Source organism: Pristis pectinata, chromosome 3 (assembly GCF_009764475.1).
Source record: "Pristis pectinata isolate sPriPec2 chromosome 3, sPriPec2.1.pri, whole genome shotgun sequence".
Taxonomy (NCBI): Eukaryota; Metazoa; Chordata; class Chondrichthyes; order Rhinopristiformes; family Pristidae; genus Pristis; species Pristis pectinata.
Genome location: NC_067407.1, coordinates 142,028,846 through 142,048,551, shown reverse-complemented (window position 1 = coordinate 142,048,551; position 19,706 = coordinate 142,028,846). Strand labels below are relative to the sequence as shown.

The following is a 19,706-nucleotide window of genomic DNA, read 5'->3' as shown; positions in this document are numbered from 1 at the left end:
CTGTGGACAACAAGGACTCAAAGATCCTTACCAGCGGTTCAACAATCTCCTCCCTCACCTCTCGAAGCAGCCTGGGGAAAATCCCGTCAGGCCCCGGAGATTTATCAGCCTTGATATTATTTAACAACTTCAACACATCCTCTCTGTTGATATCTACAAACTCGAGTACATTACCCTAACCAGCACTCCCTTCCGCATCATCAAGACCCCTCTCCCTGGTGAATACGGAAGAGAAGTACTCATTGAGAACTTCTCCCACTTCCGCCGCCTCCAGGCACAATCTCCCACCTTTGTCTTTAATCGGACCTACCTTTTCCCTAGCCATCCTCCTACCCTTCACGTACGTGAAAATGGCCTTGGGATTTTCCTTAACCCTACTAGCCAATGCCTTTTCATGTCCCCTTCTAGCTCTCCTCAGCTCTTTCTTAAGTTCCTTCCTCGCTACTCTATATTCCTCATGGGCCCTGTCTGAACCTTGCTGCTTATACCTCATGTATGCTACCTGCTTCTCCCTAACAAGTAGTTCCACCTCTCTCGTCACCCACGGTTCCTTCACCTTGCCATTCCTTCTCTGCCTCACCGGGACATATTTATCCCTAACATCCTGCATAAGATTGCCGAACATCGACCACATCTCCATGGTACATTTCCCTTCAAAAAGGACATCCCAATTAACACTCCCAAGTTCTCTCCTTATAGCCTCATAGTTTGCCCTTCCTCAATTAAAAATCCTCTTGTCCTCTCTGCACCTGTCCCTGTCCATGACAATTTTACAGGTTATGGAGCAATGGTCACTGTCCCCCAAATCTTCACCCACCAATAGATCCTTCACCTGTCCTGGTTCATTTCCTAAAACTAGATCTAACATGGCATTCCCTCTAGTCGGCCTGTCGACATACTGCATCAGGAATCCCTCCTGGACACATTTAACAAATTCCGTCCCATCTAAACCTTTGGCACTAAGCAGGTTCCAGTCTATATTTGGGAAGTTGAAGTCTCCCATTAAAACAACCCTGTTATTTTTGCTTCTTTCCAAACACTGCCTGCCAATCTGCTCCTCTATACCTCTACTGCTACCGGGGGACCTATAGAATACTCCTAGTAGAGTAACTGCTCCTTTCTTGTTCCTTACTTCCACCCATACCGACTGTAGAGATGATCCTTCTGCAACATCCATCCTTTCCGCAGCTGAACAGTTCCCTGACAAGTATCGCCACCCCTCCTCCTCTTCTCCCCCCTTCCCTATCCCTCTTAAAACACCGAAAACCAGGGATATTCAATATCCACTCCTGCCCTGACGTCAGCCACGTCTCAGTAATAGCCACAATATCATAGTTTCCCATACTTATCCAAGCCCTAAGTTCACCTCCCTTATTCCTGACATTTCTTGCATTTAAGTAAACACACTTCAGTCCATCTACCTTACTACTTTTACAGCCTGTATTCTGCTTCTCCTTCCCCAAAGCCTCTCTACCTGTTTGATCTAACTTTTCCCCATCCCCTTCTTCATCTGACCTACCCCTCCGGTTCTCTTCCCCCTCACAAACTAGTTTAAACCCTCCTGAACCATCCGAGCCAACCTAGCCGCAAGGATATTGGCCCCATTCTGGGTCGGGTGTAACCCGTCCTCTCTGTACAGGTTCCACCTTCCCGAGAAGAGATCACAATAATCCAGAAATCTAAAACACTCCCTCCTGCACCAACTTCTCAGCCACGCATTTATCTGCCACCTCCTCCTGTTCCTGCCTTCACTATCGCGTACCGAGATTGCTACCCTTGAGGTCCTGTTCCTCAATCTTCTGCCTAGCTCCCTGAACTCACTCTTCAGGACCTCATCCCCCTTCCTACCTATGTGGTTGGTGCCAATATGGACCACAACTTCTGACTGTTCTCCCTCCCGCTCTAGAATCCTGTGGACCCGATCAGTGACATCCCGGACCCTGGCACCTGGGAGGCAACATACCATTCGGGATTCATACTCACTGCCACAGAGCCTCCTATCTGTTTCCCTGACGATCGAGTCCCCTATCACTACTGCATGTCTCTTTCCCACTCTTCCCTTCTGAGCAGCAGTACCAGTCCCAGTGCTAGAGGCCTGGTTACTGCAGTTAGGCCCCTGCAGGTCATCCCCCTCAACAGCCTCCAAGGCGGAAAACCTGTTACTGAGGGGAACAGCCTCAGGGGTTCCCTGCTCTGTCTTCCTGTATGTCTTCTTCTTCCTCTTCCCTCCCCTGACAGTCACCATTCTATCTGCATCCTGAACCTCAGATGCACCTGCTCTAAGGGGGGTGACTGTCACCTGATGGACCATGTCTACATAACTCTCTCCCTCCCTTATGCTGCGCAGTGTTTGTAGCTGCGACTCCAGCTCATCAACTCTGAGCCAAAGTTTGTCCAGCCTCAAGCACTTACTGCAGATGTGGCCATCTTGGACCGCAGCAAGGTCCACGAGTTCCCACATCAAACAGCTGCAGCACACCACCATGTCCTCCATCTGACTACCTTTCTTTTTTCCCTAGTTAGTCCCACCTACAAATCTATAATAGACAACAGGTAAACCTTACCTTTACCTACTTACCAGCTACTTACCCTCCTTGCCCATTCACGCCGAAGCCCCTTGAGCCAAAGCCCGACCACTCTTCTTCCTCTCAATCTGCTCCGACGCTGCCCGCTCTAGAGGCTGTTTGCTTTATTAAGTTGCCCGCGCCGTGCCTGCGCAGTCCAGCCCCCACTCGACTAGTTAGAAAAAAACTTTTAAAACACTTACTAAAGAAAGTTATAAAAACCTAACCCTTACACTAAAACCCTAACAAAAACTAACCCTTACACTTAAAACCCTAATAAAAGTGATAAACAGAAAAAACACTTAGCTGCTCTGAAGTCCTCCAAACCAAAGCCCTCGAGTCCTCAAACGTGCAGGGAACGCTAACGCAGGTTGATAGTTCCCTTGGCAGAGTCACAACATACTCATTTTATAACGCAGTCATCCTTTCAGGACCTCTGGGCTGTAATCTTCAACCAGACGAAACTTCCAATCTTTATATTGGATCATTCCTCGAAGATGAGCAATTCAAATCAATTGCTCTTTGGCACTCGCATAGTGAAATCTCAATATTATTGGTGTGGTTTTTGCTCTGTCGGGGGTTTTGGTCTAAGTACTGGATGAGCACGATCAAGTATGGGACATACAGAAAAAACTTCAGAGCCAAACACATCCATCAGAACTTTAGAAAAGAATTCAGTAGGATTACCAGTTTCAGCATCTTCGGGAAAACCAATGAGACTCAAATTATTTCTCCGACGGTGCTTTTCTAAATCAGTGATCCTCTCTCTTTGCTGTTGCAGCCTCTGGATGGTCGTGGTCAAATCTTTATCCAGTAAGCTCAGTCTGCGATCCCTCTCTTTGACGGCTTCATCCAGTTGAGCAATTAATTGCTGTTGTTGAGAATTCTCCTGTAAGAGTGTAGTTTGTCTGTCTTCAGTGTCCTTTAACAACATTTCCAAAGTAGCAAATCTCTGGTCAGGCTTTTTATCCAGTTTGAAATAGTCTCCAAAGTAAGTTGAGGGTCTCCATTACCCTTGCCATCAGCTGCAGCTTTAGCTCTGGTGTTCATTTCCAGCAATTAAAAATCAAATTCAGTCTTGTAAAAGTGTTATAAAAGTCTTATTAAAGGGTGGTGTACAAGAAATTAAAAGGTGAGTGGAGCAGAGCCAAGATACGACCTACTCCATCTAGCGCCACCAAAAGCGTCTCGAACTGGAGGGGATCAATATCCTGGCAGGAAACTTTGCCAGTGCCACTTGGGCAGGGTACAGATACTACAGGTGTGACAGACGTACAGGCAAGAGAAGAGAGGGGGTTGCCTTTTGATGAGGGAGGACGTAATAACAGTATCAGAGAGGATATTCCTGTGGGCTCATCCAATGAGTGCATATTGTAAGACCTAGGAAACAAGGAGAGCATGGTCACTTTGATGGAACTGCCTTATCGGCCAACAGTCGTCAGCCTGAATTAGAGCAGCAGATGTGTAGGGACATTGCAGATAGTTGTAAGAATAATAGGGAAACATTACTGTGAGACTTTTACTTCCACAACATTGACTGGGACACCAATAGTGTAAAGGGCTTGGACATGGTGGAGTTTCTTAAATGTGTCCGAGAAAGTTTCCTAAATCAATAAGTAGAGGGCCCTACTAGAGTGGGCACAATACTGGACCTCCCCGTGGGGAGCAAGATAGGACAAGTGACTGATGTGTCAGTTGGGGAGCACTTTGATCCAGTGACTATACTTCCATTCATTTTAAACTATTTATGGCAAAGGATAGGACGGGTCCACGGGTTAGGTCCTAAATTGAGGAAGGGCCAATTATGTGGGCATTAGGCGGGATCTTACAGGGGTCGATTGGATGAGACTGTTTGCTGGTAACGGGACGATGGCAAGTGCGAGACATTTCAAAGTGTGATATCAAGGGTCTAAGCCAGCATGTTCTTGCTTAGCTGAAGGGAAAAGCTGACAGGTTTATCGAACCCTGGCTGACAAGAGATATTGAGGGTTTGGTCAGGAAAAAAGGAAGCAAATATTGGTTTTAGGCAATTGGGAATAAGTGAATCCTTCAATGACTATAAGTGTAGGAGAATACAAGAGGGAAATCAGGATGGCAAAAAGAGGGTATGAGATGGATCTGGCAGGCAGGGTTAAGTAAAATCCCAAGTGATTCTATGGGTATGCTAAATGAAAATGGGTGTTTAGGGTGAGAATAGATCCCTTTAATGATCGGCATGGCCATCTGTGTGGAGCCACAGGAGATGGGTGCGATTTGTAATGAATATTTCTCCTCTGTTCTTACTGTGGAGAAATGATGGACGCGAAAGAAATGAGGGAACTGAGTGATGTCTTGGACCACATACAAATTACCAGGGAGGGGTCATTGGAGGTCTAAAAGTTCATTAAGGTGGATTGATCCCCACGGCCTCACAGAGTACAACCTTAGACCTTGTGGGAAGCGAGGGAAGAAATTGTGGAGGCCCTTGCAGAGAGATTTGCTTCATCTTTAGCAACAGGTGAGGTTTCGTAGTAGGGAGGGTGGTTGATGTTGTCCTGTTATTTAATAAACATAGAAACATAGATACATAGATAACCTACAGCACAATTCAGGCTCTTCGGCCCACAAAGCTGTGTCGAACATGTCCCTACCTTAGAAATTACTGCTTACCCAGAGCCCTCTATTTTCTTAGCTCCATGTACCTTTCCAAAAGTCTCTTAAAGGATCCTATTGTATCCGCCTCCACCACCATTTTCAGCAGCCCGTTCCATGCACTCACCACTCTCGGAGTAAAAAACTTACCCCTGACATCTCCTCTGTACCTACTCCCCAGCACCTTAAACCTGCGTCCTCTTGTGGCCATCATTTCAGCCCTGGGGAATAGCCTCTGATTATCCACATAATCAATGCCTCTCATCATCTTATGCACCTCTATCAGGTCACCCCTCATCCTCCGTTGCTGCAAGGAGAAAGAAAGGCTGCAAAACAACCCAGGGAACTACAGGCCGGTGAGTCTGACATTGGTGGCAAGTTACCACTCTGAGGAACACAATCTGCCAACATTTGGTTAAGCAAGGTCAAATTAGGGATAGTAAGCAGAGTTTTGTGCATGGAAAATCGTATCTGACACATTTCTTAAGTTTTTTGAAGAGATAACCAAGAGGATAGATAAGGGTAGGGCAGTAGGCGTTGCCTATATGGAATTCAGCAAGGCCTTTGACAAGGTCCCTCGTAGCAGGCTGATCTGTAAGGTTGGATTGTCTGAGATCCAGGGAGAGAGAGCTAATTGGATTTGCAATTGGCTTGCTGGTAGGAAGCAGCTAGTGATTGTCAATGGTTGTTTTTCGACTGGAACCCTGTGACTAATGATGTGCCACAGGGGTCCGGCTGGGACATTTTCTGTTCATTATTTATATAAACGATTTGAATGTGAATGTACAATGCATGGTTAGTACGTTTGTGGATGATACTGAAATAGGCAGTATCATAGATAGTGAAGAAGGTTGTCAAAAATTACAGGGGGATCTTCGTCAGGCAGGTCAGTGGGCCGAGGATTGGCAAGTGGTGTTCAATTTGGATAAGTGCAAATTGTTGCATTTGGGGAAGTCCAAACATGGTAGGACTTGTGTAATGAATGGTCAGGCCCTGGGGAGTGTGGTGAAACTTTGGGACCGAGGAGTGTAAGTGCATAGTTTGCTAAAAGCAGCGTCGCAAGTTAACAGGGTAGTGAAGAAGGCGTTTGGCATGCTAACATTCAGTCAGGGCATTGAGTGTAGAACTTGAGACATTATGTTGCAGTTGTACAGGATGTTGGTGAGACTGAACTTGGAGTATTGTGTTCAGGTTTGGTCACCTTGTAATGGGAAAGACATCATTAAACTGGAAAGGTGCAGAGACGATTTAAGAAAATGCCGCCAGGACTCGAGCTGGAGCTGCAGGGAGAGTTTGGGCAGGCTAGGACCTACTGCTTTGAAACGTTATAGAGGTGTATAAAGTCATGAGTGGTGTAGATAGGGCGAACAGAGAGTCTTTTTCCCAGGGAAGGGGAATAAGAAGAGCAGAGTTTTAAAGGTGAGAGTTGAAAGGGTCCTGAGGGGCTACTTCATGCAGAGGGTGGTGCGTTTATGGAATGAGCTGCCAGAGGAAGTGGTTGAGGCAGATACTTTAACAACATTTAAAATACATTTGGATAACTACATGGATCAGAAGGGTTTAGAGGGATGTGGGTCAAACGTAGGCAAATGGGCCTAGTTTGGTCAGCACCACAGTGGGAAGCTGGAGAAGAAATTGCAGGAGCCCTTGCTGAGATATTTGCAACATCGCGATCCTCTAGCGAGGAGCCAGAAGGCTGGAGGGTATCAAATGCATAATGAATTGCCGCGGGATCTTGATCGGTTGGGTATGTGCGTTGAGGAGTGGTAAATCGAATTTAATTTGGATAAGCACGAAGTGTTACATTTTGGAAGGACAAATCAAGGTCGGACTTGGGGTACATTAGATGGAAGGGCCCTGGGTACCTTTGCAGAACAGAGGGTACTTGGAGTACAGTGACATATTTCTCTCAAAGTGGAGTCACAGGTCGATAGGACAGTGAAGAAGGCTTTCGGCATGTTTGCCTCACAGTCTGGCCATTGAATATACAGTATGGGAGGTGATGTTGCGCTTGTACAAGACGTTGGTGAGGCCGCACTTGGAGAATAGTATTCAGTTCTGGTCACCCTGTTATAGGAAGCATATGGTTTAACTGGAAATACTGCAAAGAAAATTTACAAGATCTCGAGGGCCTGTTATAGGGAGACGTTAGACAGGCTGGGCCTTAACTCCTTGGAGCGTATGAGACTGAGGGGTGATCTCACAAAGGAACTTAAAATCATGAAGGACATAGATAGGGTGAGTGCTCTTTTTTCCAGGGTTGGGGAACTGAACACTAGAAGACGTTTTATGGTTCGAGGTGAATCTGATGTAAGAACCTGGGAGGGGGTGGGGGGCAACTTTTAAAAAGCAGGTGGTAGATGTATGGAACGAGCTGCCAGAGGAAGTGGTTGAGGCAGGCACATTAGATACATTTAAGGAGTATTTGCACAACAATATGAATGACAAAAATTCAGAAGGATGTGGGCAAAGTGCTGGGGAATGGGATTAGCCTGATTATTCATCTTGGTCAGCAAGGACACGTATAGGCTGAAGGGCGTTTTTCAGTGCTGTACGTCTCTGACTCTGACCATGGTCGGTGTGGATGAGCTGGGCAGAAGAACCTGTTTCTGTGCTTTATCACCCTTTGACTCCATGATTCTGTAACAGGTCCCTGACCCAGTCTGTTGCTGTCGACTGTGATGCCAATTTAACCTGCAAATCTTTTGAAGATGTCTTTGAGTATTCTGAAAGTGACTGCAGTTTTCCTGAGGGATATCTGTGGCCTGATGGGATATCTGTGGCCTCCCCACACACCCCTGTCTCTGTGCCAGGGTCACAGAATGTAGGGGGCATGATTAAGCAGTCTGTAGATGACACCAAAATTGGTGTTGTGGCTGATCGTGAAGAACGTTTTCCAAGGTTACAACAGGATCAGGATTAGGATCCTCTGGGGAAATGGGCAAAGGGAGCGGTTGGTGGAATTTAACTCAGACAAGTGCATAATGATGCATCTTGTGAAGTTCGAGTCAGAGGATTGTACAGCACAGAAACTAGCTCGTCTGCAGAACTTGTCAATGCTGACCAAGTTGCCCACCTGAGCTCATCCCGTTTGCCACAATCCCTCCACACCTTTTCCTACCCATTTACCTGTCTAAATGTCTTTTAATCATTGTGTTTGCAGCTGTCTCTTCCACTTCCTATATGAGCTCATTCTATGTACCCACCACCCCTTAGGTCCTCTTTACCCTCTCACTTTAAACTAATGCCGTCTAGTTATAGACTCCCCTATCCTGGGAAAAAGACTGATCATTCACTTATCTGTGTCCCTCATGATTTTATAAACCTCGCTAACGTCACCCCTCAGCCTCATACTCTCGAGGGGAAATAAAAGCCCCATCCTATCCAATCTATTGCTCAAGCCCTCCAGTTCCAGCAACATCTTTGGGAATATGTTCTGCACCCTTCCCAGGGTAGAACATAGAACGTAGAGCAGTACAGCACAGGAACAGGCCCTTCAGCTCTAGATGTTGTGCGGAACTAATTAAATTAGTTATTAAATGCCTAACTAAACTAATCCCATCTGCTTACACAATGACCATATCCCTTCATTGTCTGCACATTAATATGCCTATCTAAGAGCCTTTAAATCCCCTTATTGTAATTGCTTCCACTACCAGACCTGGCAGCACATTCCAAGCACCCACCACTCTGTGTGTGTTGGGGGGGTGGGGGAGCGGGACCTTCCTGCACATCTCATTTAAATTCATGCCCTATAGTATGAGACATTTAGACCCTAGGGAAAATGATACCAGCTGTCTATCTATGCATCTCATACAATTTTCATCCGACCTCCCTCAGCCTCCGCCACTGCAGAGAAATCAACTCAAGTTTTTCCAACCTCTCCTCACAGCACGTTCTCTCTGAGCCAGGCAGCACCCTGGTGAACCTCTTCTGTATCCTCGCCAAAGTCTCCACATCCTTCCTTTCATGAGGTGATCGGAACTCAACGCAATACTCCAGCTACAGCCCAAAATCTGCAATATAACTTCTTGACTCTTAATGCCTCCACTAATAAAGGCAAGCATGACATGCGTCTTCTTTACCTCCTTATCAACCTGTGCAGCCATTTTCAAGGAGCTATGGACTTGGACACCAAGATCCCTCTGCACATCAGAACTGTTGAGGGTCCTGCCATGAATGGTGCACTGTCTCTTTACATTTGATCTCCCAAAGTGCAGCAGCTCACACTTGGTCGGATTAAACTCCATCTGCCATTTCTCTGCCCATATCTGCAACTGATCGATAACTGAGCTGTATCCGTTGGCAATCTTCTGCACGATCCACAAATCCACCAATATTTGTATTGTCTGTGAATTTACTAACCCACCCATCCACATTTTCATCCAAATCTTATCAAAACCTTCCTACAGCTGGGTGGTCAGCACTCCATATAATAATCCCGGTGTGGTCTCAATAACGTCTTGTGCAGCTGTAATATGACATCCCAACTCTTGTACTCAATGCCATGACTGAGGCAAGTGCGCCAAGCGCTTACTTCACTGCCCTGTCTACCTGTGGCGCCACCTCCAGGGACCTGCCCATCACTGATTTCCTTTGCACGTATCGGACAGAAATTCCAGCTGCCCCTCCCTTGGTCCACTCTCCCAGCTGATGTGGATCCTGCTGTAATCTGAGACAGCCTTTATCACTGTCAACTACACCGCCAATGTTGCCGTCATCCACAGACACACTGAGCATGGTCCCTCCATTCTCATGCAAATCGTTAATGTAGATGAGAAAACGCAGGGGACCTGTGGAACACCAGTAGCCACAGGTCTCCAATCAGAAAACCGACCTCCCTACAGCCGTCCTCCCAAACGATTTTGTCCAATTTACGAGGTTACCGTGCGTCCCTTGTGATATCTCGATGAATCACTTCCCCCAATCTAATAAACAGTTTCCTCTTTCAGAGAGCGATGTCTGGTGTTCTGTCCAACCTGTGCTACAGCGACAAGGATGTGAAGGATCTGGCGGCTGCTTATCTCCGTGATGGTGTGAAGGGTCTTCAATCGTTCATCGAGAGCAAATTCAAGCAGTTCGCCAACGTGCAGCTTCGGATTGCCGTGATGGGTGAATCCGGGTCGGGCAAATCTTCCCTGATCAACGCACTGCGCGGGGTGGATCGGGATGAGGAAGGGGCTGCCCCAACCGATTGCACGGAGACCACCACTGAAATAACACCTTACCCCCACCCCACCCTCCCTAACGTTCACTACTATGACTTCCCCGGACTGAACACACCCAAATTCCCAGTGAAAAAGTTCATGAAGGAGACCAACTTTTCCCAGTATGATTTCGGCATCATTGTGACCGGCTGTCGGTTCACGGAGAACGACCAGTTACTGGCCAAGGCGCTGGAGAAGGCGGGTAAACCCATCTACCTGGTGCGCTCCAAGATCGACGACACTGTCAGGGCGGAGAGCCACAGGAAGGGTTACAACCAGGAGGAGATGTTGCAGCGTGTGAGGGAACAGTGCATCTCCTCACTGAAGGCGGCAGCGATAAAGGAACCTCGCGTTTTCCTCTATTCCGCCTTTGACCTGGATCAGTACGACTTCCCCAAGTTAAAGGAGACCGTGGTGTCCAATCTCTCGGAGACACAGAAGAATCTATTCCTGGTGTCTCTCCCCAACACATCCGAAGCTGCGATAGACAGTAAACGCGATGCTCTGCGGCGTTTCATCCAGATTGTGGCCGTCGTCTCGGGGGTTATCGGTGCAATTCCCGTGCCGGGTTTGTCCCTGGCCTGTGACCTGGCCCTCATTGCATCGGGTATCCTGATCATACGGCAGACCCTGGGTCTGGACGACAGGTCTCTGGGCAAACTGGCCCAGAGAGTGGGGACAAGTGTGGCGGAGCTGCGGAGAGGTACCGAGCACGACTGGGTGTTCGGGGAGATCACCCGGAAGCTGGTGATACTGTTGCTGCAGAGAAGCACCGTGGCGGCGGCGCTGACAGTTGCCGAGCGCGTCCTCAACTTTGTCCCCATTCTGCGCTCTCTCTTTAGGGCGACAACGTCCTTTGGGGTGACTCTCGTGATGCTGAACAATTCACTGGATGAAATGGTGGAAACAGCTAAAGTCGTCCTGAGAAATGCCAAGGCAGCAGCTTCTGCAGCTCCTGGTAAAGGCGCAGGTTACTGAGGGCTGTAGACAGGGCGGCCCCTGTTACCCTGCCCCCCGGGACATTCCTGTTCACCCCCGTCCCAAGGAATATCCGCAGTGCCCCTGTCCCGAGAAAAATTCTTGTTAACCCTTTGTCCAAGGATTATCCCCGTTACGCCCTGTACAAAAGGGCATTCCTGTTCCCATATCCTTGGAAGTATCTCTGACCCCTCCCAAGGAATATTCCTGAACCTTTGTTCCAAGGCATGTCCTTGTTACACCCTCCTGATATCTATTACACGGTCTCAAAGTCTTTCCCATACCCTGTCCCCAGGTGAATTCCTGTTATCCCCTCGCCCTGCTGGGAAGTATCCCTGTCACCCCGTGTCCGGGAGGTGTTTCTCCACATTTGCTGCCTGACCCACTGAACTGTCCCCCCACTTCCAGATTTATCTCAGATTTCCAGCATCTGCAGCACTTTGCTTCAGAATGCCTCACACTTTAATTTTCATTCAGTAATCCTGATGTGGATGTTTAATGCCCTCCTTTTGCACGGATTGTCACCTGTATGATAATCCTCTCCTCTAAGCTGTTGTGTATTTCCAGCATTTGATGATTTCATTTCTGATTTCCAACACTTGCAACATTGCGTTTTTGTAGTTTCAATATTGTGATCCTGACGTCCGGATAAAGTGTTGGAATGTTGGTCATTCCCCATTGATCTGTGGGAAATGTTGTCACTGGGTGCAGTGGGGGTGTGTTCACTCTGAAACACAATTGGATGGAGCTGTAATCTCTCAGGAATGGCCACCCCCACTGTCTTGACGAAGGGTCCTGACATGAAACGTTGATCGCCTGCGTTTCTCCACGGATGCTGCCTGGCCTGCTGAGTTCCTCCAGCATCATCTTGTTTTTCATCAACATTTCAGCATCTGCAGTCCTTGTTTCTCTGTCACTGCCTTTCATGTAGGACAGGGTCACTGGAGGGTGACGCCATTACCTGAAACCCCAGAGTCAGACCATTTATATCCTACCCGTTCTTGGCCACCTGTTTTCTGGTGGACTCCCGACCCCTGGCCGGTGCAAACTACAGCAGTTGGGCAGTTGGGCAACGCTTACATTCAGTGTCGGCTACCACACTAGACCAGCGTGATCGAAGCTGAGGAACAGTAGGGTACCCTGGTGTTTTAATCGTGCCCAGAATTGTTCAGGAGAAGGAGTGACTGAGGGAGACACCCAGTTTATTGCTCATCACAATTATTATCAAAACAAGCTTTAGTTGGAACTGGACATGTTGGATGGAGCCCAGCTCAGAGTAGTTGGGCTGAATGTCATGTCCAGTCAGGATGTGTGTGGATATACCAGCCCTACGGTAGTTCTATGCCCCACTGCTGTGTGGATTCTTTTATTCATTTCCAGCATTTCCACCAACATTTATTGCCTTGGACTTTTGGCTCCTCCGTTCAGATTGCAGAAGACCAAAAGATTCCTTCCGAACGGGAAGCCAGATTGGTTTTACTGACAACCAAGAATGTTCATGATCACCCACACTGATCCTGCCTGTAATCCCAATACATTCACTTCACTGAATTTAAATTCCTCAGCCCTACTGTGATTTGAATACATCCTCCTGGATTATTTTGTCCGAGTTTCGATCCAGTATCCAAACTTGGAGGTCACTGTACACACCATTTTTCATCACAGCCCAATTTAATGTTTTTTTTCTGTTAGACTTTGAGCACGGGACTCCTTTTGTGGCGCTAGACGGAGTAGGTCGTATCTTGGCTCTGCTCCTTTCACCTTTTGATTTCTTGTACACCACCCTTTAATAAGACTTTTATAACACTTTTACAAGACAGAATTTGATTTTTAGTTGCTGGAAATGACCACCAGAGCTAAAGCTGCAGCTGATGGCAAGGGTAATGGAGACCCTCAACTTACTTTGGAAGCTATTTCTAAACTGGATTAAAAGCCTGACCAGAGATTTGCTACTTTGGAAACGTTGTTAAAGGACATTGAAGACAGACAAAATATACTCACACAGGAGAATGCTCGACAACAGCAATTAATTGCTCAACTGGATGAAGCTGGCAAAGAGAGGGATTGCAGACTGAGCTTACTGGAAAAAGATTTGACCGCGACCATCCAGAGGCTGGAACAGCAAAGGGAGAGGATTACTGATTTAGAAAAGCACAGTCAGAGAAATAATTTGAGTGTCATTGGTTTTCCCGAAGATGCTGAAACTGGTAATCCTACTGAATTCTTTTCTAGAGTTCTGATGGATGTGTTTGGCCCTGAAGATTTTCTGTATGTCCCATACCTGATGGTGCCCATCGAGTGTTAAGACCAAAATCCCCGGCAGAGCAAAAACCACGGCCAGTAATATTGAGGTTTCACTATGTGAGTACCAAAGAGCATTTGATTTGAATTGCTCGTCGTCAAGGAATGATCCAATATAAAGATTGGAAGTTTCGTCTGGTTGAAGATTACAGCCCAGAAGTTATGAGAGAGAGACTGCGTTAAAAACCGATTATGTTGCATCTCTATCAAGAGAACTATCAACCTGCATTAGTGTTTCCTGCACGCTTGAGGATTGTACTCCCAGGGAAATCACACCGATGGTTTAATTGCCTCAAGGAAGCCGAAGAATTCCTTCAACAGTAACTCTTGTCTTCAGATTGTTAAGAACCGTGCTATTCTTTGATTTTTATATCTATTTGGTTTGTTAGGTAATAATTAATTTACAGACGTGAGCTTTTTAAGTTCAGAGATATTTTTCTTGCCTTCTGTTAATACTTCAGTGCTTGGTTCTGGAACGTGGATACTTATTATATCTCTACTTAACATTTCTATTTTTCTTTTTATTATTTTACTTTAATATTTTTAATGGCTTGGTTTGGTAATAATTAAGAATCTGATTGAGTGACTGATCCTTTTTTTCCCTTTTGAAATAATAGTAACATTGTATTCTTTAAATGTCGACTGTCAGTATTTTCCTTTCTGTAGAACTCTGTTAGCAGTCTGGTTACTTTTCAAAATTTGTGATTTGGATACTTGTTATCTTTGTTTTGGCTAATGGTGGTGTTTGGCATTCCTTTTAATTTGGAGATCTGCCACCAAAAGAGGTGGGGTTAAGTTACATAGTAGGTATCATTCTGGCTGTGTATTGGCCAGTTTTGGGGCTTTAATGAATGGGGGGTGGGGCTGCTTTTAGGTTAGTTGTTTTTTTTCCCCTCTGGACTGATAAACTACAAATATGTCTGAACTATCGTCATATCTGGCTCCTTTGAACTTTTTTCCCTGTTTAGGAGTCTCCACTGCAATAAGTTAACCCATTGCATACCATACAATTTTAGTCTGTTAAAATGGATAAGATGATGAATTTTGTTCCATGGAATACAATCGGTTTAAATAATCCAATTCAGCGCAAGAAGATCTTTAAAGTTTTTCATAGATTATTTTCACACAGGAGACTCATATTAGGAGAGAGGATAGTCAGCGCTTTTTTAGACTTTGGAGGGGTCAACTGTTTCATTCTAATTCACAAGCAAAGGTGAAAGGAGTCTCTATTTTTATAGACTCCTCGATTTCATTTGTTCATCATGAAACAAATTCAAACCCGAATGGTAGATTTTTATTAATTACTAGCTTACTTCACAATAAAAAAATGGTTATGGTTAATGTCTATGCACCTAATGCTGATCATCCCAAGTTTTTTAAACATTTATTTGCATCTTTTCCTAATTTAAACGAATATACGTTGATTATGGGTGGAGATTTCAATTGCTGCTTAAACCCTTTGATGGATAGATCTGTGTCGAATCACATACTTCCAAATAAATCCTCTGTCTTTATTAATTCCTTTCAATTGATTCCTGAGTTTTAGAAGTTTGGAGATTTTTACACCCATATGATAAAGAGTTTTCATGCTTTTCTCATGTTTATCACAACTACTCCAGGATTGATGACTTTTTTATTGACTCGCGATTAGCTCCATCTGTTACTAACTGTAACTATGATGCAATCACCATTTCTGATAATGTGCCGTTGAAACTGACAATTAAATTGGCAGACATACCCTCTGGTATCAGACAAGGGTGACTCAATTCTTCTCTATTGCAGGATTTAGACTTTCTTCTGTTTATTAAAGAACAGATTTCCATTTTCTTTTCACCTAATTCTACAGAAGAAATATCCAGTGGGATATTATGGGATACCTCTAAAGCTTATATTCGGGGTCAAATTATTTCATACTCTGCTGGATTGAAACAACGAACTAATAATGAACTGTATATATTGGCTGATAAGATCAAAGAAATCGATTGAAAAAAATACTCTGATGTTCCTAATTTGGAGCTCCACAAAAAGAGAACTGAACTTCAATTACAACACAATTTATTATTAAGATCTCCAATTGAAAATCAATTACTCAAAACCAGGAGTCAGTCTTATATACATGGTGATAAATCTGGTGAATTGTTGTCCAACCGACTGAAAGCTGCTTTAAGTAAATGTCGGATTTTTAAAGTCCGTAAACGAGATGGTAACTACACAGTGGAACATGATCAAATTAATATTTTCAAGAATTTTACTCTTCTTTATATCAATCATAATTTCCTGAGGATCCTACATCAATGCATGAATTTTTAAGGAATTTGAAGACTCCGAAATTATCACTTAATGAACGTACAATCTTAGATGCTCCCATTTTGGAAGAAGAAATAAAGAATGCAATTTCTTCAATGAATTCGGGTAAAACACCCGGTCCCGATGGGCAGACAGTTGAATTTTTTAAATCCTTTTCTGATCTTCTCTCTCCCTGGTTAGGTAAAATTTTTAAAGCTGCCCTATCAGTAGGTAAATTAACACAATCTTTTTATGAAGCAAATATCTCTTTAATTCTGAAAAAGGGTAAAGATCCCAATGAATGTGCATCTCACAGGCCTATTACTTTATTGAATTGGATTCCAATTTTTTTTCCAAAATATTGGCTTCTAGACTGGAAAAGGTACTTCCACAAATTATTTCTGATGACCAGACAGGATTTATTAAGAATTGTTATTTGCATTTTAATATTAGGAGGTTAATGCACACTGTATATACCCCTTCATCTATAATCTCAGAATGTGTTATCTCACTAGATGCCGAGAAGGCATTTGATACAGTTGAATGGGAATATTTATTCAACATGCTTGAGAAATTTAATTTTAACCCAAATTTTATATCCGCAATTAAATTGATTTATCATACATCTATGGCTTCAATACTTACTAATAATCAGAGATCCCCCTTTTTAGGTGTTTTCGAAGCACTAGGCAGGGTTACCCTTAGAGTCCTTTATTATTTGACATTGGCTTGAAACCCTTGTCAATTTCCCTTCGTGAATCTTCTAACATATTTGGTATTACTCGTGGAGAGGGGATCCATAAGATATTACTATCTGCAGATGACCAGTTACTCTATATCTCTAACCTGGAGAAATCTTTTCCTGCAGCATCATTGCTTGTTCAGTTCAGTGTTTTCTCTGTTTATAGATTAAATCTTGATAAGAATGAACTTTTCCCATTAAATATGCCAGTTCCAATTTATAGGCAATTACCATTTAGATTAGTGACTGACTATTTTACGTATCTGGGTGTTAAAGTTACCAGGAAGCACAAGGACTTATTCAAAGTTAACTTGTTACCTTCAATTGATCATATTAAATGATTGTTTACTAAATGCTCCCCAGTGTCTCTATCATTGATTGGTCGAATTAACGAGGTTAAGATGAATATTTTACCAAAATTTTTGTATTTATTTCAGGCGGTTCCAACTTTCATCTTGAAATCCTTTTTTGATTCTATTGATTCTAAAATTCTTTCATATATATGGCAGAATAAAAATCCAAGGTTAAGTAAGAAATATTTACAAAAATTAAAAAAGGATGGTGGCATGGCTTTGCCTAACTTTAGATTTTACTATTGGGAAATTAATATTAGATATTTAATTTTCTGGACGCAAGATTTTGATGTAATTCAATGTCCTCAATGGGTGTATCTTGAGTGTGAATCAGTGCAAGGATTTTCATTAGCTGCTATTTTAGGAGCCTCACTCCCTTTTCCATTTACTAAATTGAGTAAACAAATGACTAACCCAATACTTAAACATACAATACGAATATGGTTTCAATTTTGTAAATTTTTTGGATTGAATAAATTCATTTTATCAAGTCCTATTCAATCTAATTTTTTCCCTTCAACCATCTGGAACTGATTTCGCTTCTTCTTTATGGAAAATGAAGGGAATAACATGTTTTCGTGATTTATTCACTGATAACTGTTTCATGTCTTTTGAACAGTTGTCTAATAAATGCAATTTGCCGAGATCACATTTTTTTTATACTTACCGATTAGAAACTTAATGGAAGTCACTTTACCTTCTTTTCCGATACTATAGAAAACTGAAGTTATGGGGAAAATCATTTAAATCCTTATCAGAAGGGCTTGATAGCAATAATTTATGATCTGATTATGAAAATGTCTAGAGACACTTGATAAAATTAAGAATGAATGAGAAATAGAACTCCAGATACTCTTACCTACAGAGACATGGAAGAAAATTCTCCAATTAGTTAATACATCTTCAATGTGTGCCAGACACTCTTTGATACAGTTTAAGGTGGTACTGTTGATCGCTCAAATTTGAGGAAGTTTGGAATCCATTTATTCAATATTTCCATATGATATTAACAGAACTTTTTCGAATCCCATTCAATAAACTTTGAATATAGAGCACAGGAGCTGATGACATAAGAATGTGTTTTTCTTTTAATTGAAGAAATATCAGTCCAGTTTTTTTTATCTTTGAAGTTTTTGGTTTGCTTTTGTTTATTATTATATTTTTGTTTAATATTCTATTTTACTTTTGATCTTGGGGTTTTCTCTTCATTTAATTAAATTTCTATTCAATTATTTTTCCCATCATGTACACTTAACAAGATTGCGAGAGGTCCAGATTATATATTTCACTCCTTGTGAGTGTAAATATGAAATGTCATTACCGTTACCCCGATCTTGTTGTATCATGTGTATAATCATTAATGTTATGTACATCAATTTGAATTAATTTGAAATTCAATAAAAAGATTGAAAAAGAAAGAAAGAAAGACTTTGATGTACTTTTGAATTAAGATTAAAGTTCAGACATAAGCAAACATCTGCCTCTCTGTCCGTTCTGTTGCTTTGTGAATAGGGATGAATTCTTTTAACCTGCAGGAATCCACCTCTCCAGTGTAACGAGACAACTTTGAACATAAGTTGTGCTTGGGAGCCAAGAGTCAGGTCAACAACACAGAGGCTTTACTGCACAGGATACAGGGAGAATAGAGGCAAGTAACATTACATAGTTATTGACTGAATCAGAGTTGATGCTCTGACTACTCTCGTTACCATCCAGGGCCTATCATTACATGGTGAGATACCCCACTCTGCTCGATATCTCTGTGCACCGAATGCACATTTCCGGTGGGCGACATCGGTGTCAGGAGTAACAGAAGAGCTCTGCTGAAGGACTGTGTCCACAGCAGGAGTGATTAACCTCATCCTGACAGATCCATTGGCCGTGGATGGTTCTGTTCATGACCGTCTTGGGATCTGGCAGATCCAGAGACTGAAACCTGAGCCTCCGCAAAGCAGCAGCAGAAATGTTTCCCTCCACAACCTGCAACCACACTGCCCGGTGTCTCCCTCACTGACCATCACCGTCAGGTCAAATGATCAACACTGGGTCAGTGAGGAGTATGTGTCAGGTTCACAACAGCCATACACATACATGAAGCACCAACCTCACAAAGATGCAAGACAGGATTACATGTGCACTAACCAATGGTAACATGCAACATTCAGAGCAAGGACAAATCAGATTGAGGAAGTGAAGGGTTAAGAATTGCAACCATACCTATAACTGGTTAACAAAATATATAAATATATCTATGCATTTATATTTCTCTAGCAAGGACCAGCAAGCTGCTGGCCCACTAGTTAAATTGGAATGTTAAGTATGTTAACTGGTTTTGTTTCGGGTAACGGACCATTCCGATATGTCAGATGGTGGCGATTTTGGGTGTAATTAACATCGAGGTGCAGGCTTGGTCTGAACAATGAAGGGTGATACCTGCCTTTGAAAGCCTTGATTATAACTCAATGATACTAAGACAAGAGGTGTGATAGCTGTCTCGGGATCTCTATAGCTTGACTGAAACTCGTGGCGCCGTTTGCATGGGATGTGCATGACAATTCCTGTATAAATGTCTGTCTGCCCTTTGTGCGGGGAGAACTCGGGAAGTGACTCTCAGTGAGTGCTGAAGAGAATTCTCCGAGCGGTG

The 19,706-nt window shown here is 43.6% G+C and overlaps 1 protein-coding gene across 1 annotated transcript in view; it reads left to right on the top strand.

Moving 5' to 3' along the window:
* Nucleotides 1-18,514, top strand: part of LOC127568684 (interferon-inducible GTPase 5-like) — a 36,462-nt gene extending 17,948 nt beyond the window's left edge. Inside the window, exon 2 of the mRNA XM_052012722.1 lies at nt 10,148-18,514. Within this exon, the coding sequence (XP_051868682.1) occupies nt 10,154-11,380 (1,227 nt within the window). The 5' untranslated portion in view covers nt 10,148-10,153 and the 3' untranslated portion in view covers nt 11,381-18,514. The remainder of the gene's footprint in view (nt 1-10,147) is intronic.
* Nucleotides 18,515-19,706: the final 1,192 nt, after the last annotated feature.